Raw genomic sequence first — 24,581 nt, 5'->3', positions numbered from 1 at the left:
CTCATTGCTGCTTGCAGCTATATTTACCCTTGTTATGCGAGTACCCTGTCCGTGTTCCTGTTTCCAAAAAATAAACCCCTTTGTTTGACAATGCCTGCCGACTCTCCTGCATTTAGATCCTACCCCACCACTGTGGTAGTGACAAGATGTTCATTATTCAATCGGGCGGATACCACATGATGGACCCACGACTCGCCACACAATATAGGTTACAGTAGGAACACATACACAAAGGAATAATAATACAGACTACATGAATATGTTTCGCACTTTCAATTCCCAGTTCAGTAAGTCCACCTCTTTTTCGCAATCATGGCATGAGATCAGGAAGAATATAGGTCATGTTGGTTCTGCCCCCTGCCCCCCTTTCTCCCTCAAACACATTAAACAAACGCACACCCACAAGTATACCCCCCCCCCCACACACACACATACACGCATACACACACTCAAGTTCAAGTTTTTTATTTATCAGGTACACAGAACAACACAAGGTCAGACTGGGCACTGAAATTCTTAAGACAAGACAACGCAAGCACCTGGCATAACATAACATATAAGTACACAGAACATCATTTACATCCATGCTGAGCTTAAATAAGTAAAACGTCCTAAATATACAGATAGCAATAAATAATTGACTATACTAACCCTAATACTAAAACTTCCTAAATTACAGATAACAATAAATAATACACTATACTAACCCTAAATGCACATAAAACCTATTTCAACCCTATAACCTATACTAACCTATGTGGAGTACAGTACAATAGTGCAAAATTGCAGATCAGTGACATGCATGTCAATGACCATACAGGAGCCTGGTGGCGAGGTACAGTGAGCTACAGTATGCAATGTTGCTGATTGCAATGTTACAGCAACCAGTAGCAGAAAGTGACAGTGTATAAGTGACTAGTGTGCAGTAAATCAATGTCCATATCAGTGTCCATTCAGAAGCCTGATGGCCCTTGGGTAGAAATTGTTGTCCAGTCTGCGTGTGCGCGACCGGATGCTGCGGTAACTCTTGCCAGAAGGCAACGGGGTAAAGAGACTGTAAAAACACACACACACACACACTTCAAGTCAAATCTACACCCATGTATTGGAATCTTGGAAAGTATTCCTTAAGCTCCATTTTTCTTTCTTCAAAGGACACAAACAATGATCACCCCACTATTCGTTGCGGTCATGTGCTGCCAACAAACCGTTTGACATTCCTGTCTAACGGGCACCATTTACTTACAACTTGTTACTGCTTGTGCTCAGTGGGACATGAGAGAACAGGGAGTCCTTGCTTTTTCTTTCTGTCCTTTGCCAAATGAAATGGCTTATTCAGTGGGTGAGTTCATCTTTGACAGCTCAGCCAGGACAGTGTCTTTGGAGCCACCTCGGAAATGGGCACGTCGTCTCATCGGGAACACATGCCATCCTTTGTAAGCAGAGGAACACAGGCTTCTTCTCCATCCACAAACCACTGCCAGAAGCACTTGTCAGAGTCTCACCTTATGGGGAGGATGGTGGGTGGGTGTTTCATAGATGATTCGTGCGAGGAGTGTGAGCTGGTACTGTGTGTACTCACCTTTTCTCTTTCTCTCTGTGTGAATGTATGTGTGAGACGGAATGGGTAAGTAGAGAGTAGAATGAAGTGCTATTGTATTCTGTCTCTCTTTTGCTCCCTTACTCTTTCTCTTTCAACCCCCCCCCCCCACACACACACACACACACACAAACAAACAAACACACACACACACACACAGACTGAAACAAAAGAACTTGCTGTTTACAGAAAAATATGACAGTGTGACAACTGATAGTTCTGCCAAGCTTCACAGTTTATCCACCTGGAGTCGCTTGCACGCACTGAAGGTAACTTAGTTCAGTTCATGGACAAAATGGCAGAGGGCGCTGTTGTCTCATAGCAACACGTCACTCAAGCAAAGCCTTCAGTCTTAAACTCGTCGACTTTAAGTAGAACAAAACAGTAATTCATAAAATGGAAATAGTTTTAAATGACTTGTAAATACAATACATGTATGTCTTTCTGTGTTATATTTATACATACATACATACATACATACATACATACATACATACATACATACATACATACATACATACATACATACATACATACAACACAACTATGTACTAAAAACGAATTGTTCAACTACATCATCTTCAAATAAGTTATGTTATATATGTTCTAAACATGGGTCAGAGTTAGGGTCAGGGTTAGACACCAGTATGGTATGTGATTAAACAGGTCGATCAACTTATCTTGCATATGACAGTAAGTATATTTCTGTAAATCAGATGGCCTGATTTTTTGTTACAAAACAAATCTAGCAAAATCATGCAAAATCTGTGGAATAGCAGTTTCAGGAATCAAAGTCCAACACGATTCTGGGTCGTGTAAATGTATGTATTTTGTGTCTGATCTAAAAAATGGGTCCCCCATGCCTGGGAGTCCAACTCACCTAACCCGCTTCTATGAATCTAAATGAAAGCGCAGGCCAAGACTCACATCCAAACCCTTGTCTGTGCTCCTGTATCTCTGAAAATCAAATAAGATGAGGTTAAACAAAGTTAAGACCATGACAGAATGTTGATCTACATGAGGTTGGGTGGAGGCTGGGAGTGGTGGGGGTCAAACTGAGGGAACACTATGTCTCACTTTATACACCAATCTGGCAAATTATTCATACAACTATGTGCTGTATTTTTTACTTTATTTATGACGTTTTTATTTGACCTGACACCTACTAAGAAAAACATGCCAATGTCCTTAAGCACGACCAGTTCGTTGGTTGGACAAAATAGTACAGTCTGAAAAAACTGACCCCAGTGTATTTTTACTTCAAGTTTCCAAACTCGAACACATTAGGATCTGTTGTAAGCAGATAGGAGCAGTAGGATCTGTTGTAAGCAGATAGGAGCAGTAGGGATCTGTTGTAAGCAGATAGGAGCAGTAGGATCTGTTGTAAATATACCTATGCTACGTTTTTGGTATTTGTACACTGAGAACACTTGCTTTCCTTTGCCTTGTTGCACAGTATGCTTTGTCAATCATTGATATTCATCATAATTGTAAAACACATACTTTCATTGGTGTTTATTGCTATGTAGAAAATAATAATGTACTGCCTGCGATGCAAGGTTGAACAAAATACACCAAGTGAGACATCCGTATGTGAATGCAATGCTTTGTTATATTCTGCATGATGTGTTTTATAATTAACTTGCTGATAATATCTGGAAATTTAGCATGGACAAAAAAGGGGCCTAGCATATGCCCACCAAGTCCAGTTACTTGCCCATGTCGAATTCGATTTTCTATTAAACACACTATTGATTTTGTTGTAGAAGCTAATAAATTACCTTTGTATCCAGTGTTCCGCAACTTCATCTAATGTTCCCATGTTCTAAATAAATGATTGGCAATTGGCTTTTTGGCCAAAGAATTTGATGTTTACATTCCTCTCAAATGTATAATCCTCACATTGTGGAAAGAATGAAAAGCCAATTACCTTATTTGCTTAAACAAATCACTTTTAATTCTGACAATTAACTATTGAATTTGACTAGAAAAGACCTTGTTAAACTGAGATTTTGAACACGGTAATGGGTTGGTGTAATTCCCCGCATAGGAACGCAACAGCGTGTTTAGTGCGGCAATTCTGAGGTAAAACTTGTGTCAATAGTGTGCGTACTGTATAACTCCCGCACCGCACCTGTCACACTCACACACACGCAGAAACACACACCTCTCTCTCTCTCTCTCTCTCTCTCTCTCTCTCTCTCTCTCTCTCTCTCTCTCTCTCTCTCTCTCTCTCTCTCTCTCTCTCTCTCTCTCTCTCTCTCTCTCTCTCTCTCTCTCTCTCTCTCTCTCTCTCTCTCTCTCTCTCTCTTGCTCCACCTCTCTCTTGCTCCACCTCTCAGCATGCCCATCCTCTCCACAGACAGTAGTGAGTGTTAGTATTCCTGTGGAGATGCAGCTGATCTCCAGGCTGGATAAATAATGAAGCAGAGTCCTTTTATCAAGCACTGCTCTCTCAGGATATACTCACTCACAAGACTTGTCTGCTCCTTTCACGGTACACTGCCATCCATACCTTCATTTTACCCCAAGCCTCCAACATATGTACCTTGAGCCACTTTACTGTATTACGTATCACAGCAGACTAGTTTATTATTTTGTCATTCCTTTGATGCTTAATATTGTAAAATGTCCCCTCAATACATTCATAAGCATCTGGTAAATATCAGATCATGGAAAATTCTTCATACATTTAATCTCTGCCTCCGATGAAGACAGCTTTCTTTTACACAGTGTCAGTAGGAGTCAATTTATGAATCTATACTTAAAATTGAGATGCTAACATTGATCAATTCAAGCAACATCCTTTAGGTAGAACAAAGAACAAAAATGTTTGTCATGATTTGGCTGACAAGGGGTGACACCAGTGTGTGGGACACGTTTGAATGAGCTGCCTGAAAATACATCATTTCTTTCAATAGACTGTAAAAAAGAGTTGATGGATAGAGAGATAGCAAGACGGACGGTTGGATCTAGATTGAATTGTTCGGCCTGGCAAAGTGATTGTTAGGTTGATACAATTATGTCTTTCAAAGTAGTTGTCTTTTGCAGTCAACCTCGGTCTAATGGATCGGTGAGTTGAAAGACAGACGTCTTGAAGGGCTGTATATGGTTGTATATGGACGTCTGACACAGACTCAAAAACACATACAAACAATAAGGAATCTTCTTAATCAACCATGTTTACCCGGAACTGGGGAAGGATTATTGAATCGGTATCTCAGTAGAATCTTAATGAACTTTCTCTCCATTTGTAAAAGGCCCACCTCCATCACCCAGTCAATGCGGCTCAATAAGGCAGCCATCCATGTAATGAGATGTTCATTTTTCCTTTTTTATCTCACATTTGGCCTTTTGCTCCTGGTGAACATTTGAGTGAGTAAAAGAAAAAGAGTGAGAGATTGAGAGAGAGAACGAGAGAGAAAGTCAGAGAAAATGTTAAAATAATTGACTGTTCGTATGTCTGACAAAGGTAAACTATAATAACAGATTGCCACTGTGAATCGTAATCCTGTTCGGTTCCATTTCGGTTTCATCGAACACTACCTTAGATATCTTTCCTGGCGTGAAGCCTTTTTCAATGAATGATTCCTTACACAGTAATGCTTAGGTTTTAGCCTCATACTGTGAAGGACCTCATTTTCAGTCCGAATAAACTTTGAGCCACATTTGCACAGGCTTTTTACTGTGCGTATGTATTTTACGAAAATTAGGCCCCATCATGTCAACATCGTAAATACTCGGTAGCAAGCTCAAGTATCATGGCAACACATTGGCTGACATCCAGGGGGATGAGTTTGACTTGGATGAGTCCAAGTATTCCTGTTATAGCCTCAGTGGAATACAAGTATTCCATTTTGATGGGAAAGGTTCCCTGCTGAGGTTTGGCGCTATTTGAGATAACTAGAGACCCTGTATTGTGGAGATTTCAAAAATATATTAAATATCGTTGAAGCAGAACATGACAGCTTTAGAGGGAAAGTGCAGTGAATAGAGAGAGCTCTAAAATGGGGCCTGTTTTATAGACTATTTCTGTAGTATACCAAGATAAACCAGACAGGTGCAGCCATTTTGTGAAATTAATACATAATAACTGTTTCACCAACCTGTCTGACCGAGGTGTGAACCCTGCAGGATGAAAACTCATTCACTTCCTTTAACAGCTGTCAAGTGTATTCAAACAAGAGAGGTTTAGAGACTGAATATAAAATGAAAAGAGACCGAAAATAATTTCTGTAATAACTTCCATACATTCTCACAGCTTCCAAACAGTGGCCTAGAAGGGCAGCTTCCATAAGTGGCAAACTGCATAATGTCCTTTGTAGTCGGGGGTGGAAAAAAACTTTGAAGAGGACTGTGAAATCTGAAGATATACATCACAGATGTGGATGTGACAGCACTCCAATAGAAACATTACGTCACCAAACTCCAACAGCTCACTTTAACAGCATTATCTCAACTTGTGAAAATAAGTTTCTATCTTTACAGCAAGCTTGGGAGGACAAAAAAAACAAAACAACTATCCAGCTCAGGCTGTCACTAATGGCATCATTCCTGATGGATCCCAGGCAATTTCCCTCTCCCCATGCACATATGCACACCTGAATTGTCTCCGTCAACATCTCTAACAGTGGGAAGCTGTTAATCGTAACTGGCTTTCATGTTAACATCAGAGAGCGGTGTGTACCTACTGAATATGACATCTCATTTGGAGAAGCACCTCTGGGACCCGAGAAGAGAAATCTCTGTTGCTCACTCTCGGCTGGATTAAAAAAATACGAGTTTGAAAAAAAGGGAGCGACCCAATCTCTCAAACTCAATTTCAGCCCACTGCTATATTTCCTTTTCAACATGTAGAACAGATGGAAAGCATTTGTTCAACAGATACGCATTATGATATATATATATATATCTCATAAACTCTGTTTATCTATATTTCGCTATATCATTTATTTCTATTATTAATTCTTCCTGATGTTGGCTGATTATTTAATATGGCTGCAATCTTTTTTTCACAAAAAGCTTTGAGCAAAAAAATACACAAAATGAACGAAAAAAAACTTGAGGGCAGCCAGTCTCAGCAGTAGGGGACGCAACGGAGTATTTCTCAATCAAGTCTATTCTCTAAATAATAAACAATTTACAAAGTTATGACACCACTACATGACAACATGCATCTTCCTCTTCTCCTCCCAGTATAGAAAACCCACCTGTGTGTAGATTGTGGACACAGCAAGTTCAATTAAGGTTGCCTTGCTGTGCTTCATCACCTGGAAGGAACTGCAGCAGTTTCCGATCAATGCAGCCAATCTGGAAGGTAATTCTGTGAGGCTGTAAAATGAATGGTATGGGCACTTATTGGGGAGAGTTCGCTTAAGGCCGGGCGCGGCTTGGTAGGATTGGACAGCCTTAGCAAACTCTGTATTTACCGTCATATGCAGCAATCAGGTACTTTGGTTTAGACAGAATGTTTGTTTGCAGAGATGGGAGGTGTTTGGTGCAACAGCCTAAGCTTATCAAACATAGGTTTAAGTTGCAGAACTGACTTGAGAGGAAATTAGATGTACAAACAAAAAGGAAATTCAAACTTTTACATTCAAACAGTTGAATTATACCAACCTATGGATTTCCAGTTTCAGTTTGTTTGTTTTTATCCTAAAATGTGTTTCATGGTCAGTGCTGTCTTTCATATCCACATTCCCATACATGGTTAACACTACACATAGTTCTGTAGAAATGAACAAATGACAAATACAAATCATACAATTTTGTGTCATCCTAAACAAATGTGTGCTTTACAATTACTTTATGAGTACATGTAACTCTGCGAGTCATTAAAAATTGCAGCTTTGGCTGCCACAGGAGAATGAAAATGATCTTCAGAGCTCTCTGGGAGCCACCATTAACAAACAGACAGAAAAGGGCAGAGCTGTCACCCGAATCCCATAGAGGGTGTGTGATATTTCTCACTGTCAGGAGGTAATGCTGACGTCAGGATTCACATGTAAATCACAAGTCCCCCGCGTCGATCTGTGTTTGGGCTGGTAGTAAACCAAGCGGTAAAAGACTTGAGCTGTTTGAGGGTAAAAGCAGTGCTTGATGCTACGATGGTTGCTGGTGTTGTGGTGGAAGGATGCATGAGTACGGTATGGTTGGGGGGGAAAAGCCTTTGATTTGCAGAACTTTCACCCTCATCACAGACTGGTGCGAGGAATTGGATTTCTGTGTAAAGTTAGACATGTAAGTGAGAAATTACATAAAGCATTTTTCAACATAAAAGCATTACAGAACACATAATTTGAAGAAAGGAGCAAGATGGTAATAAGGAGAAGCAAAACTGGTGAGCCAAAATCAGCCTATGAATTCCTCGGATGGGGCCCAGTAGAAGTAGAAGTGTGTTTCAGAAACAACAGCATATTGTTTGGGAGAAAATTTTATTGTCAGTGAATAACTGAAATAAAAAGCATGAATCTCAAAAATAAATCATAAAAAAATGTTTTTTTTTTAAGGATTCAAACGGTGAGTAAACAAAAACTAAATATGTAAAAATGATTGACTGCCGAAATATGAGAACCAAAGGTGATTTGAAAAAAATGTACAGTTAAGTACTCATTCCTAGCAGTTTTCAAGAATCACACTTTGTTTTATGAGGTCGTCTTAACAGGCATTACCATCCATTATAGTCTCTATTTGTTATGTATTCCCCTTGTTCTCAAAGTAGAAAGACCACTTCAGTAAACTGATCACAAGTCAGCCTTAGTACACGGGCATATTGGATTTGATTGAGAGCTTACAACTTGTCAAATATTCATGCAAATTTTGAAACATCTACGATAAGATCTCGATCCTGACAATAGATTTTCTCCTTTCTTTGCAAAATATGTGTATATTCTCCACATCTTAAAGTCTCTCCATGTCACCTAACATTTATATATTTTTTTTCTCCATGAAATACACTGATAAACCATATGATCAGTCTGTACAATAGAAGTACTAAAAAATTACAGCTGTAATGGTATATGTACAATTCTACCTACAAAGAACAACAGCTAGTATGTAATAAAATATGTAAACAAATTTTGTTGTGTGATACAGTTGACTGTGAAAACAGATATAGTTCACACTTTTCACATTAGATTTATTTCTGTATAGACATCTGTTAACAGTGTTATAGTACTGCATCTGCCCTCTTTTGGACAGCTCCATAGAAAATAAAACAAGAGGCAATGAACCAACACACAGAAGGTTGCAAAAGATACAACCAGCACTGGCTGCAAATCAATAATATACCTTTTTGTAAGGAATACTCTTTTCTTTGACATTTTTGAGGAAAAATAAATAAAGAGGTGTATAGTTCTGATGATGAAGAACCTTTTGGCCTCGGACTGTTCAAGCTAACGCCATTTATTGTACTTTTACGGTACAGTACTGTACTGTACTGTAGCATTAGGATGGCATGCATTTTACAATCAGGTGCTTTTTACCCAGTCAAGAAAAACCGACCACTTCTCACCACAATCCAATGTTTTAGAGTCATTCTGTCCATCACATGATGAGAGTAATAGTGTTGAGATCAGAGGACAGAGCTACAAGAGCCTAAGAGATCTGTCCTCAGTGACTTTCTCACTTGGTTTCAGTAGATACACAGAGTAGTTGTTTTCTTTTTTTGCGTAGAGCAAAAAAATTATAAGACACCACATTTTTATAATGTATAAACGATACAAATTTGTCATATTCTCATGGCAAGAGTCCTTATTTTCTGTCAACTTCACAATGATCCTGAATCCTGACCCACTCTTGTTAAGCACTACATGTTGCTTCCATGCTGAAAATGGTCAAGATTATTGACAGTTTTCATTTGTACAGTTTTACAAAAAGAAAACAAGATATATATATATATTTTTTTTTACGCCAAGGATCACATAGCTCTAAAAGTCACTTAGGATAATGATGTAGCCGTGAAGTATTTCTACACTGATAACATCTCGGACCAGATAGAAGAGCAAGGTCACTAAATTTGCTATTTACCTTCTCTGTATGCTTACAATAGTAAGTGTGCTTTATATTACAGTACAAGTCATAAGTTCAACCAATCAGCACGGAATGAGATTCAAGTTCCATTTCATACCATCTTTCGTCGTAGCTCCTAGTTAAGGAAACCATGAAATAAATGTTCGCTCTTTTCCCATCTCTCTCTCTCTCACTATATCTTGCCAAAAAAAAAACGTCTCACACTCACACGTAATACTCCTTATCCTTGTTTTTCTGTTTCTTGTTGCCGCCTTTCGAGCACTGCTGTTTGTCCTTCATGACAGCACCGTTGCTCTGCACGGCTGAATTGGTGATGTAGTTCCTGCTCTCGTCCACTTGGTAGGACCCCTCGTCCCTATTCCTGTACTTATACATGGCGTACAGGAGGATGAGGATGCACAGAGCGGCGGCTGCCACTATCCCGACGACCATCCCGGTGGTGCTGCTAGACTCGCGGACCACTTCCGAGGGTCCTGGGACTCGTCTGACGCCCGGCTGGGTGGGGAGTGCTGTGGGTACATTACGGAACATGGGGGAGGTTATTAGTGAGCCCCTCTGCTTGGTGCTGTCTACCTCATAGGACGTGGGCAACGGGAGCAACACTAAGTCTGGCTGGGGTTTTAGCTCGCGGTTATTCATTTTGCCGGCGGGCACGTGGTGGAGGGTTGCGGTGGAGGCGGCGGCAGTGGTGCGGCTCTGGTCGGGGGCTAGCGGCGGTGCCGCAGTAGTGGTAGTCCTACCGCGATCGGAGGCGGAGGGTTTGTTAGGTCTAAAGTTCTTGGTGTCCCACTTGGGCGCGTGAGCTTTGTAGTCACCTTCAAAGGTCGATGTGGACAAGGTCTTATCTGTTACCAAGGAGAAGGTGGTGTAAAAATCTTCATCATCAGTAGGGGGCAGGTTAGAGTCAAACGCTTCCCCAGAGCCATACCCCGATATCACCAAGCCATCATCATCATCATCACAATCATCGCTGCCTCGGTCCGACAAGCAAGGTACCCCCGCCTCAGTGGCCTTGGACAGGGACTCTTTGGTGGTCTCATTAATGGTGAGGAGTGGGCGGAGGGTTGGGGGAAGGGGGATGAAGGGTGTACGAGGAGCTACAGAGGGGTGGGCTAACGGGTCCTCAACAAGTATAGGGAACACTAATTCACCTCCTAGGGTTGGAAACAGACAAGAATACATATTAGCGAACATCAAGGGTACTGTAACATGACAAATACTTAATCTAGTAAATTACGTGCCCAAAAAATATATCACTAGACATTAGCAAAAAATTATAATAAAAGCACACGTGCTTAATATAACAGAACATAAACCCACTATAACAAACATAAATCATAAAAAAACAAACTAAAGAGTAAACTTAAGTGCATCAAAAGGCTTAGGGGAGTGCAAGGGTGAGCCAGAAACTACTAAGAATAAAACACATTTGTTGAACAATTTCCAAGCAACTAAATAAACAAGGGACAAATCAGTGGTGTAAAAAAGGTGCCACGGTGGTATAATTACATTTAAATCAAGTTGCAACATTTTTCAGATTGTTGACATTTTATTATTTATTTCTTGACTTCACCATGTATTGCCACTACATCACGCCTTGATTTTTCTTGATTAATCAATACTATAATACATCTTTACTCAAAAAAAAAAAAACATTGATACTCAGCTTCTTACTGCTGAACTCAAACCCAAACCCAAACTGTTTTGGACCAAAATATTTCAGGAGGTAAATTATGCTTTTAAACGCTCTAGTGTTAGCACCTGGCTCCCCAGCTGTCCTCAACCTCTCACCTTTTGAATGTCTCTATACATCTTCCAGAATGGCAGTTCAACACAGGCAGAGCAATGACACCAGAAAGTAGCCCTTGATAGATTAATTCAACTTTGACCAGTGTGAGTACCACCTCTTAATCAGGTGTATATGCAGTTGTGTCTGGAACTGTCCCCAAATAGCATTTTCTTTTTAAGATGTAATAGACATCTCCAAAATTCGCAAGAATCTACATGGATAAATAGCATTACAGGTAGGAGGAAAAACATGCATGTTGGATCTTGTGTCAAACTGTTCCTTTAACTTCAACAAATAAGAGGAAACAGATGTGACATCAAGGGAAATATTTAATTATATATCAGATTCCTTATTCCTCTCTTTTTCTAATTTCCTATTCTTAAATGTACTCTGCCTTTCAACCTACTGGGAAGAGTAGAGTACATGAAATAGCTCTAACGCAAATCAGATACATTATTTTTACCCTGGCAACATTTGTCCAAGCTTCAAACTAAGTAGCTCATTAAAAGCATACAAAAAACACAGGAGCAATAAAGAGCTTATGTACTGATTAGAGTAGTTCTGGGTAGCAGGAGGTTGGAATTAGACTTGCAAATCCTCAGATCTTGTAGGTACTTGTGGGAGAGTTGTGAAAGATGACAAAGCTAATTTAAGACAATAGCAATTGAGTGTGTCCATAAATTATGTTGTATCTGCATAAGGAAGACTAATTTGTAGTGATCCTTAATAAATAAGGAAAAGATAAGCCTAACATCATGTTTGGATTCCGTGCATGTTGTCTATTCAGTGCCTGTTGATAGAGGGTTGATAGAATGTTCATAGATAATAAGTTCATGGTGTCATTGTCACTGCCAAAATCCACTGCCATTAAGGTTTGTGTATAAAGCACACAATGCTAGTGAATTACATATAGATGCAAATTTGAAATAATAAGAAATACAATCAATGCAAAATAGGACTAGTTATTAGTATCACTCACGTTAAGGCAAACATTACAATATAAATTCACAAACTAAGAGCACAACTATTGTATATCTAGGAAAATATGATTAATTATTCGAAAAAAGCACATTTAATACAAAACATAGATATATTAAAATACATCATAACAACTGTCTAAAAGTGTATTCAATAAAGATAGCATACCAAATTATCTTTTTTCAACTTACATCAACAAATTGCCCGCATGATTTTGGCATGAAGAAAAAAATGTACAAAAGAAAGTTGTGTAAGAATGCTCTTGAATAAGTCGCTTGTATTGTTAGAAAATCATTTTAGCAATTTTTGATTTTGTTTAATTTCTCTTTAGACAGGATGGTACAGGGAGGCAACAACACATACATCCACACCACATAACATGAAAAATAAACTTCACCATAATTCTGTTTTGTTTTTTTTTCTCTGATAAATAATCCAGTTTTTACAAAAAACTGTACTATACGTTTTTCGCTTTGATAGACTTCTCAATAAATATCTACATTCTATTCATTTTAGGTTTTTGCTTAATTTGTCAGTTGATCTTTAGTTTAGAATGAATGGATGACTGTACATATTTCAACGTTGCTGGAGAGGGGGAGGGGGGAGTGAAAGGGCGTGGGGCCTATGAACATACTACGTAGGAAATGAGGATGGTGAGGGTGGTAGTGTAAGTCAGTTGCCATGTCCATGTAAAGGCAGTACGAAGCGGTCGGGCGGCATTAGAGCTTTTGGCTGTAAGGAAGGGATGGGGATATACAAACAATGAGCATATACATGCCCATCTACAGAAAAGAACAGAACTCTAACACTGACAAGTCTGACAAACCCTAAACTGCAACTTCTTAGCCATGCAGTTCTTTTTATCTTATCTTATAATCAGTCACTCATTAAAAATTCAATTGTTGAATTAAAATAGCTACAACAAAAAAAATCTAAATAATAATAATCTATAAAACGAAAGATATCAGACAGATCGGGAACCACTTCTGGGCTTGAGCTTGTCTTTTGGAATACTGCAGATGTCTGTGGTTTAGTGCAGTTTAGTGATTCAAAATAAACTTTTATATGTTTCTTTATCCAAAGATTTTATTTATGAAGCAGTGGTCTCAAACGCGCTGTTCATCCACTAAAGTAGTTCCAGATCCACCAAAAAGGGAAAAATTGTGACTTCAAAAAAGTATTTAACTGTGATTAAAAAATTCCCATGTAATTAGAAGTGATCCAAATTAAACATACTTGATAATTCGGAAAATGATTAAAATAACCAAAATGTCATAGATCAATTGGATAATACCAACACAAAAATGACCTGATAAAAACTACCAAATGAAAAATGTCAATAAGATGGAAGAACAAAGCCATTTAAATTTGCACACACTACAACCAGATGCACACACTAGAAACAGACACAGTCAAGAGGAGCAGTCTTCTGTCGGGAGAAGACTGTCTCCTCTGTCATGTTTTTGATGACAAATATATCTGTTAATGTTAGTCTTAGAACATGAACATTGTGGCGTGCAGCCTGGGTGTACGTCAGAGAGTGAGTGAGTGAGAGAGAGAGAGAGAGAGAGAGAGAGAGAGAGAGAGAGAGAGAGAGAGAGAGAGAGAGAGAGATATTGGCTGAGAATGGGTTCATCTGTTTTTTTTTTTTCGTACTGCAAGATGTTGATGCATGCTTAAAGTAAGTTGCATTTAGGGAAAGTAAAAATCAAATCAAAAAACAATACAGCAAGCTAGGGTAAGGGAAGACACGGATGTTGACCTATATTAGAGGAATAGGAAGTTGTTAAACCAAGGGCAGTGGGGCTGAGGATAGGCACAGGGTGGTTGTGTATAACAATATTAAGGATAATAATAATCCATACAGTTATCTAATAACTATGGAGTTTTTACCACAATCTACATTGCCATTGCATGTAGTGTCGATACACTTATGTTATTACACCTTGACTGTGCTCATACCCACTGCCTTTAGTTTTCTCTAGACATAAATACAAACATAGAGGAATTCCACAAGAAGGGTTATGGCTTTAGAGTTTGGTCGTGTAAGAAAGTAAGTAAATTAACCAAATAATTATGACTTAGAAACTTTTAATTAGGCATGAGGCTTGTTAAATGTTTTGTTTCTTCAAATGTTTCAAACAATTAAAAATCACCTAAATAACTAGAATAGGTGTTATGCACTTACCAATAACTTCCCCGTAGAAAACATTTGCATTTGTAAAAAGCAAAAGCATTTGTTTTTTTATAATGTATTTTGTGATTTTTATTTGTTTTGTCCTGCACCTGTTACCTGTGTGCACTTGCCAATTAACGTTAATCAACATATATTAAAAACAATTTCTACAAAAACATTAACAATATGTCATTCTGTGTGGGATAGCATGCAGACTTAAAGGCTTGATAGGTTTTTGTTTTAATTTTTAGAGAAGAACAAACAAAAACACTGCACGGTTCTATTATTCTCTGTGAGCATATCACTTCAATCCTTTTCAGCATTATGGTAGTGAGACGCCACTCAATTGGGATGATATCATAGTGCTATAAACATGTGGAATATCATAAGTAACATTTACACAGACTCCAGGGTCAAACTTCTTCTCAAAGGCAGATAGTGTCAAGCAAATAGCTGCCAACCATTCTGAAGACAGATACAGTGGCCCTTATCTTGTAAAAACAGACCATGTTACAGACATTGGAAGAAGCAAGGAATGTGTTGACATATTTCACCTTTCATAGGGTGTGTGAATTGGTTGGTCCATAACCTTTCCAGTTTGGTGCAGACTAACCTCTTTTCCAGGAAAAGAGAGGCTAGGTATAACTATGTTCAATCACACAGTATTCTCAGTTATATAGGTAATTGGCTAAATAGTTTGAATTCAAGCAAATGTACATTCCATGGCATACTGTCTAGTGTATAGTTCCCTGCATGTTCTCCAAACCTTTTGTGAAACTATGATTTTGCCAATGAGCAGCGGGTCTCAAGTACCATTTCTATAATAGGATTTATGCTCTGACTATTCTACTTCAGGGCATGGTAAGTAAACCTGAAGCTTCCTATCAAAATACAGGTGTATTGAAAATCACATTAAGAAGCAGTTCTACACTAAACTCTATCTACTGACCACCAGTACATTACATTTAGTCATTTAGCAGATGCTCTTATCCAGAGCGACTTAAAGTAAGTACAGGGATATTCCCCTTAGGAAAGTAGGGTGAAATGCCTTGCCCATGGACACAATGTCATTTTGCACAGCCAGGAATCGAACTGGCAACCTTCTGATTAGTACCCTGACTCCCTTTGCAGGCCTGTGCTAGTTGTTCAAGCATTTTATATCTGATCAAATACAATCCATGATATGACTTTTACATTTCCTTTAAACAAATGTTAAGTAATTTGAGGTAAGGTTAAGGTCATGCTCAACTAGTAATAAGGAGTGATATATATGGTTAATTATATAATATAATTGTATAATTGTATTATTTAATGTACACTACGATGGTGTATAAACACAATTTTATCAAAGGATGTAAAAAATCCATATCCAAATGGTTGTTTGTTAATGATTGCAAAGTTCACACTTGAAATGCCTGTGGTGAATTGATATTCACTGAACGATTATGGTAAAGATCCACACTGCTCTTAGCTATTTTTGTTAACATCATTTCATACCAATGTCACAATTGATTCTGTATTCCCTGATTCTGTATTCCCTGGGGTCATTAACTAAATTCTGTATCTTAAGTGTGATATGAGTGTAAGTTTTCAACTATGTGTGGGAGTGTACAAAAACTAAAAAACAAACTAGTTTTGTAGCACTATACAACAAGGTTATCATTAACTTTATACTTTTTGACAAGAGTATAACACCTCAGACTGTTGGCCCGTGGTTCAGATAAAAAACAGTCTGGTGAACAGATTGGCCAGCTAAACAGCCTCTTCAGTACAGTCTATAAAAGCCATTAGGCAGTTGGACATATGGAAGCCCTGCCTATGTACAGTAATAAGCTCTCTGGAGACAGAGTGAACTTTAAAACCTGAAAAGGTTTGACTTCTTGTCTGAAACCCTTACAGTTGTCAGAACCTAAAAAGTAATTGCATTACTGGCTGAATTATGTTGATTTCAGTTATATTAGGTATTTGGCTATCTTTTACAGGTAAATGTTAATTTATAAATAAATCATTGATATGTAAAAAACAAACAAAAAAACTAACACTTTATCTGCACATTTGAAAAGATCCTTTAAGATGTTATCATTGCACATTTTCATGAGCAACACATATTACCTGTAAGGGTATGCGCAGCCTATATCTTATCAATTATACCTTGAAGCAGGTTAATACATTTAGAATATATTGATATGACCACAACATTGCTGTTTAACACAAGATGACAATCTCTCTATTCCCTATTTTTTATAAATGAAAGTATTTTGGTAGACATACATCATTTGTTTGCCATCTTGGCACCATTTTATGGAATTCCTCTAAAGACAAAGGGATATTAGACAGTTTTACAGGATCATGTTGGCGACAAACAGACAGACAGAGTTCAGATGGTGGGCAAAAGAGAGGATGTTGTTTGTAACCGCACAGATAGAGCTAAATGTAAGAATGATTGACAACCCAGCCCAGTTGGTCTAAATGCAGGGTGAGTCAAGAATCAAAAGCACACTGAGGAGTTATTCAATGCCCATGCAATGAAGGTCACCAGGATGTGGATGGATTGAGGTAGCAGCTATTTGCTAATACATGCCACAAATGATAGCTTGTAACAAAATGAAACACAGATATACTTTGTGGCAATAAAATTCTTTTTATGCCATCTGCATCAAATTATACTTGATGCAGAAAGGCTTGGACAGAGGGTAAGGGGGAAAGGTTTGGAAAGGAACGAATGGTAGGAAAGGGGCTTTAAATAGATCATTCTTTGTACACAACTTTCTTTGGTCAAATATAAAAAAGTGCCTAAAAGTTGATGGCAAGAAAAGATTTTGTTGCCTTTTATTTGATTGGATAAGTATTAATGGAAATGCTTCAGTAGAGGTCTCATGGCACAAAAGCTTGAAATAAATGAGGAAAATATTTTTTTTCAACCACCGAAAATTCATGCTGCACATGATGAGGCCAGACAACAGGAATGTTGTATTTTGGAGACTTGGAAAATAGATTATAACACTGACTCAAAAAGGGACAAAAACTTAACATACCCAAAACATACAGAAAAGCAATGAGAATGTAAAAATATATTGAAAATAAATAATTTCACACGTAACAGAAAAAGAAAAAAAAGTGACCCCAATAAAAATGAAAATATTGAACCACGTTGCATGCAGCTGTCCACGTCAACTGATGTCGGGGTTAGAATGATGTGAATTTCTGTGTAAACATATGATTGGATGACTGGGGCCCTGTCCATATCTGTCCTCAGAAATCCTGTGGTGCTCTGGGTCTACGGTACAGAGCAGAGCTGAACCCTTTTACACTGCCATCTCTCACATACACTTTGGAATATCTTGGGAGTAACCTTCAGAGCACAGTCAGATGGTCCCGATGACATAATTGTCTAAGCAGTATGAAACTTGCAGTATTTCAGCTGTCTGTCATGTGTCTGTGACAAATATTTTCATTATTTTCAAGGCCCTTGGTACCAGTCTAGTAGAGGCTATTTTAAACTATTTCACTATTTTCTTTTGTCCACTTTCTTTATAATAGATATTTTGTATTATATATATATATATATATATATATATATATATAGGCTTCTGGATATTCTGGATCTTCAGTATACCCTACCAGTGCCATGTACCACCACGTAATTTTAATTAACTTATTTTAAAGTTCCACACTGTAATTAAATCTGATGTGGAACTGCTCGGATTATTAATCAGCCACTGTGTGGAGTTGATTGACATCCTCATAAACATTTTGTATGAGTTACAGTCTGGAATGATCGCAACACAGACTCATACATATAATTAAATTGTTTATCAATGCTCAATAATAAATGTGTCTGTCTCATATAGAAATATCATCAACAACTGCACTTACAATTTGAATATAATTTTAAGGATAATATGGATGCAAGTTATGGACCAGTGCTGAATGTAACAATGAAGCAATGGCAACAACACCCAGTTTGATTGGTCTGAAATTGTGTATGTAAACTACAAAGCTATGATTATGTTTTTATGGACAAACTGGTTACTTTTGTAGCCTACTGATAAACTAGCTAAAATCAAAATTGATATTTCCCATACAGTCGCATGACAGACAACCAACAGAAAACTTTTGTACCCATGAAATGCAAGGTGACTCCCAAGTTCTCCCAAAAAGCCCAGAGGAATCGATGATTTGGACCTCAACGCTGTCAAAATATTCTATTTTTCATATTCGGGTTGGAAAAGACAGCAGAATAACATGTTCACCTTGAAGCAAAACTATAAAAAAACAAAACAAAAATTTGTACACAGAAATTCGATGATATCTGTTCTCTATTAAATGTTTCAACAGGCAAGCCTCTAAATATGGAGAAACACAAATGAAAATGAAACCAAAAACACTACTTAAATTTATTTTAGATATCACGCTGTAATTTTGCTGAAAGCTATTTCTAGGAGATAATCTCAAAATGTATCATGTATCAAAATGCAAGTCAGTACTGAACCACATAGCATGAACATTGGACTCAAACACAATATGATACATTTTGAAGCATCTATGCAGAGAACATGGTACAGTATATTTCCATACTAATTTTTTACTTTTATCTAAAAGTATTTTTTTACTGAGCCAATGTATGGCAAACAAAATTAGTATGGGTATTGTTGACCATGTTAACCACTTCGGAAAGACCCCATGGGCAAGTGTAGCTTGTAAAACTATGTGTTAACTGTATCTGTAAATTGGACATTATATAGTTTGATTGTTTGATACAAATCAACATGCTCAACTGTAACTTACTGTACTTCTACACAGCAATTGGTATTTAGATAACTAGAAGTTACACTTTGTGTGGCCATGGGGGTGCGATGCTTTGAGAATACCATAATCCTCATGTGTGTATGAATTGAGAGCATATGACAGCAAGCAGAGGAAAACTAACCTAGCCCACCTGCATGTCCTGAGTCACATTCCTCCAGGTCCTCGTCATCGCTTGAACACTCCGCGGACGTCCCAATGTCATCAGTTGTCGCCTTCCAAAATAAGACAAGGCACACAAAAAAAAACAAATACATCCAAGTAGACAAAAACAGACAAAAGAATAACAAAACCAGACAAAACAGGAACAAAGAGACAGAACAGAGACAAACACAAGAACACAAAACAAAAGACAGATTCTGTCAATCTCTCACCTTTTTTCTGAAACAAAAGTTAGGATTGAGATAAATATCAATGGTACACATTTTTCATGTCACTGTCAAAGGTTTAAAACAAAGAGAAAATATTGGATTGAGCGATAGTTCCGAATTGGGCGAGAAACCCTTCTTTGCTCATTGCATTCATCTAATTGAAAAACTTTGGTCTGTGGTTAACAAAGTCCTCATCAAACCACCCGCCCCCCCCCCCCCCCCGCCCGCACAAATAATATTTCCCCGTTCATCTGACGTTCAATATTTCAACATTGCCACCTCCATCTTCTCCATTCAATAGTTTGCATGGATTTTCATTACTATAGATCATGGGTATTGAGGGGCAGGGGCTTGATCGGAAAGGGGGCTATCATAGACAAGCTGTGCACCTCTGTCAGCCCGGCTCCCTGATTTATCCCTTGGCTTCCTACTTCCATCGGGACTAGGCACCAGGGTGCACTCGTTTTTCACCCCTGGTTCTTGGCATGTCTTTATTAGGAGCAGATTAGAAGGGGGGTAGGTGGGTGCAGGGGGGATTGGGTAGAATAAACGTTGTCATAGAGCAGCTTTATGAAATTATAAATATCAGAGGGAGTAATGGAGTCGTCAGGCCCTGGACAGCTGAACTGCACTGTAAATATGACTGGGGCTGACGGGGCGATAAAACAAGACCAGAAGCCAAACTCTGCGTGCCGCATGAAGCTGTGGGCCGTGGTTGGAGTGGGGAAATGCACAGGCTCAGCCACCATGCAAGGACTTGTGTCTAAAATGTAGCCTGCTAAACTGTACAAAGCTGCATAGACATGTTTGTTACAGGAAACTAATGTCGCCCTGTTAAAAACACACTTCGAAAATATGGGATCAAAATCCAAATACCTTACAGTAAGATGAGTAAGCAAGGACCATGCTCTATAAAATAATCTCTCTATAAATATGGAATTATTCATAGAATTTATATTTAGCATGGAAAAAGACTTGGCTGGACTGAGAGGGAGTAGATCACAGATGCAAAAGCAATGAGAGAAGTAATTGACTGATTCCCCCAGAACATTTTGAAATTCAATATTTTGAACCCAAATGGATGAGAATGACAGTGTTTTATCCTCTAAACAACCCTAAAGTTGCATGGTTTCATTCCGCATAGTATATTTATTTTTAAAGCACAAGGGCAAATCCAAAATCAATATAGTCAGTGTGTGTAAAATGACCCTTCTTATCTTGAAGTGTAAGTGAATCCTCCTGTGCTTTTGCAGTCCAGTCTATTTTTGTATGTGTCAGCATTCACACAAACACATATCCACACATCTTTATTCAGTAGCAAACGTACTAATTCAATGCAGGCAAACACACACTTACCCACTACACAGGCATGCTCCCAAACATGCACTGTGCACACAAACACACAATATACACCCAAACACACAATATACACCCAAGCACAATCTCTCATCCATCTCTTAATCATTCCATTCACTCAAACCATTGCCTTAAAGCGAGAGAAACTTCATATTGAAAAAGCGTATGTAATCCTGTTCAGATATGTATTTTTTAAATCTTCCGGGCGATATGACCTCAAGGGGTCAGCCTGCTAACCAAATCCAACAAAAGATTTTCCCTTTATTTAGATTCTCTAGAAAATTAGTTTGAGTACGAGCGTTTTCTGACATCTGAAATGGATGACTTTGGTTACAGCACTGCAACACTAGGCTAGTAGCAGCACAGGTCAGTGTCAGTGGGAATGTGAGACAGTTGCAAGAATTGTTTCATTATCATGTAGAAATTGAATCCAGCACTAAAAATACACTGGCTGCTAATTGAGAGAGAAAGAGAGAGAGAGAATTAGAGAGAGAATTAGAGAGAGAATTAGAGAGAGAATGAGAGAGAGAATGAGAGAGAGAGAGAGAGAGAGAGAGAGAGAGAGAGAGAGAGAGAGAGAGAGAGAGAGAGAGAGAGAGAGAGAGAGAGAGAGAGAGAGAGAGAGAGAGAAGAGAAAGAGAAAGAGAAAGAAAAAGAGATAGAGAAGGAAAAGGAAGCAAGACAATATTGGGGATATTTCAAGGGTTCTCTGCCCTGGATGCTGTTTGTTTGTTTTTTTACATTCCTGTCAGTTGTTGCATAGCACCCCGTTCCCAAGGCCTCCTGTGCCTATGCAAATCTGCCTAATCAATGCAGGATATTTACCTCGGCTGGCCGGTTTGCTAACTGACAGCCGCTGCTATCCGTGCCAGGGAATATTAGTATCCCACCGGGTAAAAGCAGGAGCAGGGCGAGAGGAGGGGGACGAGAGAGAAATATAGAAAGAGAAATTGAGAGAGAGAGAGAGAGAGAGAGAGAGAGAGAGAGAGAGAGAGAGAGAGAGAGAGAGAGAGAAAGAGAGAGAGAGAGAGAGAGAGAGAGAGAGAGAGAGAGAGAGAGAGAGAGAGGAGGAAGGTGAACTGATTACAGTAATACTCAGAACTTATCAATAAAAGTTCTGTCCCTGTAAATAATATTCTGATAATATTCTTTATTCTGTTTAGTATTATTTTACAGGCCACACTTTAGTAATGTTTTTTGTATAGTTTCGTTTTACTAAATGTAAGCTGTGCACATGTAGTATATCAAATGTACTTTCAAATGACTTTGTCTTACAAAGGCATCACATTTGGTCTCCTGCGACCACTAAGTGAAGACCGGTGATAGTCCAACTTGAATTTAAACGCTTTAGACAAACTTTATTAATGAATAGCTAATGCTGATGCTATGTGGTTAGGGTACCTCTCTTGACTCGTCATACTACAGGAAACTTATTCCTCTTTGGCCACCATGTTGACCTCATTTCATGGCGATGTGAAAAATAAAATGTTCTGGCACATGGGAACTACAATAACCATGAAATGAAATGTTTTAAACCTTTAATAACACGTTTGTAATTGATTTAGTCCACTTACAATGTTATATGCAATTCATCTTAATGTGGCTTCACTTTTTCCATAATTGCTCTAATTGAATCTATAAAGTAAAATTCAAAATCCCAGCATATTTGATTAATATTTAAACACTGTTCAGTTTACCTCTCTTCCATCAGAGACCAAGGGGCAGAGTTTAAGTTATTTGCCAAAAGAAAAACATTTATGAGATATGATCAAAACTGTTCTGAAATAGTATTAACACGTTTGCACTGACTTTGATTGACTTTGGGTTAGCTAATCATGAACAAAATGCTGCGGTGAGGATTTTAGTCACGGATAAGTCTGAGCACATGCCTGCCTGCTGCTTATGCATGCATAATTCAACCCCATGTATTCTCTACCAGGGGAGGAAAGATGCTTTGGACAAGGTTGTGTAAAGTTTGAATGTGTGTGTGTGTAGCTGAGCCAATGACATGCTACTCCTCTTTGTGCCATTTGATAGGTGTGTGTTTTGACACTCAAAAGTAAGTGGTGTATGTCTCGCCACTGTGTCTAGCAGAGGCCTGGAACCAAGGGCTGGTGGGATGGAAGATTCAAACATTCTCTACCTTCAGTGACAGGCTGAACTGTCAAATGACATAAAACCAGCAAATTCTCATAAGACTATTCTAATTAGGTCACATAACCGACTGAATAAATCTGTCTCGCAGTCTTCCTCTCAGGTGGCTACACAGGATCGTGCAACTCATTTTTTCTGTTTTGAATTAAGGCCGGCCCTCTAAACGAGGCCCTTAATAAACAAGGTAGGCCTACCTGCATTAAGCAACCTCTTAGGACAAGAAATATTTTAGGAAACACCACAAAACAAATCAAATGGTGACGTGAGATAACAGAAAGACAACAGGGCAGTTTGAGAAGTTCTAAAACAACGCTACCATGCCAAAAAAAACTCTGCTGATTGCCCATCAGCCATTAAGATAACTAAGGCTACTCTCTGTTGGCTTAACTCTACATGAGTAATTGAATAGGGGTCAGACAGCTCCACTGGCGTGAGACGGTACAATTACAATTAGACGGAATACTGCCATGAATAACCGAAAAGAAAGCCTTAAACCCATTACCACAGAAAACCCATTATTAAGCTGACAACACCATCGTCCTAAACATGCAATTATGCACTTCTCCAAAAGACAGGGGAAGAGTCTTTGCGTCGTTGACTTTGTGGCTTTCAGCACTAATTCATCTCAAGGAATAGAAAGAGAAGCACTTTTGCCTATGAAACTATAACAGAGCAGGCTCTGCCATTTCTACAAGCCTGTAAATGTCAGTCTGACCTGTGATGTTAGCCTTTGCTTAGTCATCTTGTTAATGGGATTTTGTTGAACAGTAGGTGAGTCATCTGAAAAAAGGGAACAAAATTAACACTTACTCCCACACGTGCTGACTGAATGGTTGTGAATGGTACGATACGAACAAATTATTGTTGCTTTTATTTCAATTTCCAGTATTAGGATTTGGAGTCTCAGAGTAGGCTTCAAGTCTTTACTGGCAAATATCTTGTGATGAAATCTTCCTGCAGAGATTTGAGGAAATTGGCTTTGATATTCGCCTCATATGTAATATCGTACTTACCAAAAAGTCGTAATTTTTAAAGTAGAGAATTTTTGGTCAACAGAAAATGAACTAATTTCCACACTGCATTGGATTGCTGTTATTTCTTGATGTCCTGAAGCCAAACTCATTTCTCCAACTGTGTGAATCCCATTCCAGCCCAGCTCAGCTCAACCGGCAGCAGCCCATTCATCATTGTGGCACTGCGGGGCATACATCATGTAGATGTACAGTTGAGTTGCCAGTGGCCTGATTTACAGTGGAAACACAGACTCCCTCGTTTGTTCTCACGCCCCGGTACTCACAGGTCTTCATCGATTACGCCGTC

At 38.6% G+C, this 24,581-nt stretch overlaps 1 protein-coding gene across 13 annotated transcripts in view; it reads right to left on the bottom strand.

Annotated features, from left to right (window-relative positions):
- Positions 1-9,659: 9,659 nt before the first annotated feature.
- Positions 9,660-24,581, bottom strand: part of nrxn3a (neurexin 3a) — a 216,988-nt gene continuing 202,066 nt past the window's right edge. For 5 of the 13 annotated variants that reach the window (XM_084674763.1, XM_084674722.1, XM_084674738.1 and 2 more), the window contains 2 exons: positions 19,505-19,595; positions 9,660-10,140 (listed from right to left, as the gene is read on the bottom strand). In XM_084674763.1, the coding sequence (XP_084530889.1) occupies positions 9,836-10,140; positions 19,505-19,595 (396 nt within the window). In that variant the 3' untranslated portion in view covers positions 9,660-9,835. Of the gene's footprint in view, positions 10,786-19,504; positions 19,596-24,581 lie in introns of all 13 variants that reach the window. The other 8 variants (XM_084674745.1, XM_084674714.1, XM_084674755.1 and 5 more) reach the window with 5 other exon arrangements.

The sequence above is a fragment of the Hypomesus nipponensis genome, chromosome 3 (genome assembly GCF_054491055.1).
Source record: "Hypomesus nipponensis isolate SF chromosome 3, ASM5449105v1, whole genome shotgun sequence".
In the NCBI taxonomy this organism is placed as follows: domain Eukaryota; kingdom Metazoa; phylum Chordata; class Actinopteri; order Osmeriformes; family Osmeridae; genus Hypomesus; species Hypomesus nipponensis.
This window is presented reverse-complemented; position numbering and strand designations above follow the sequence as displayed.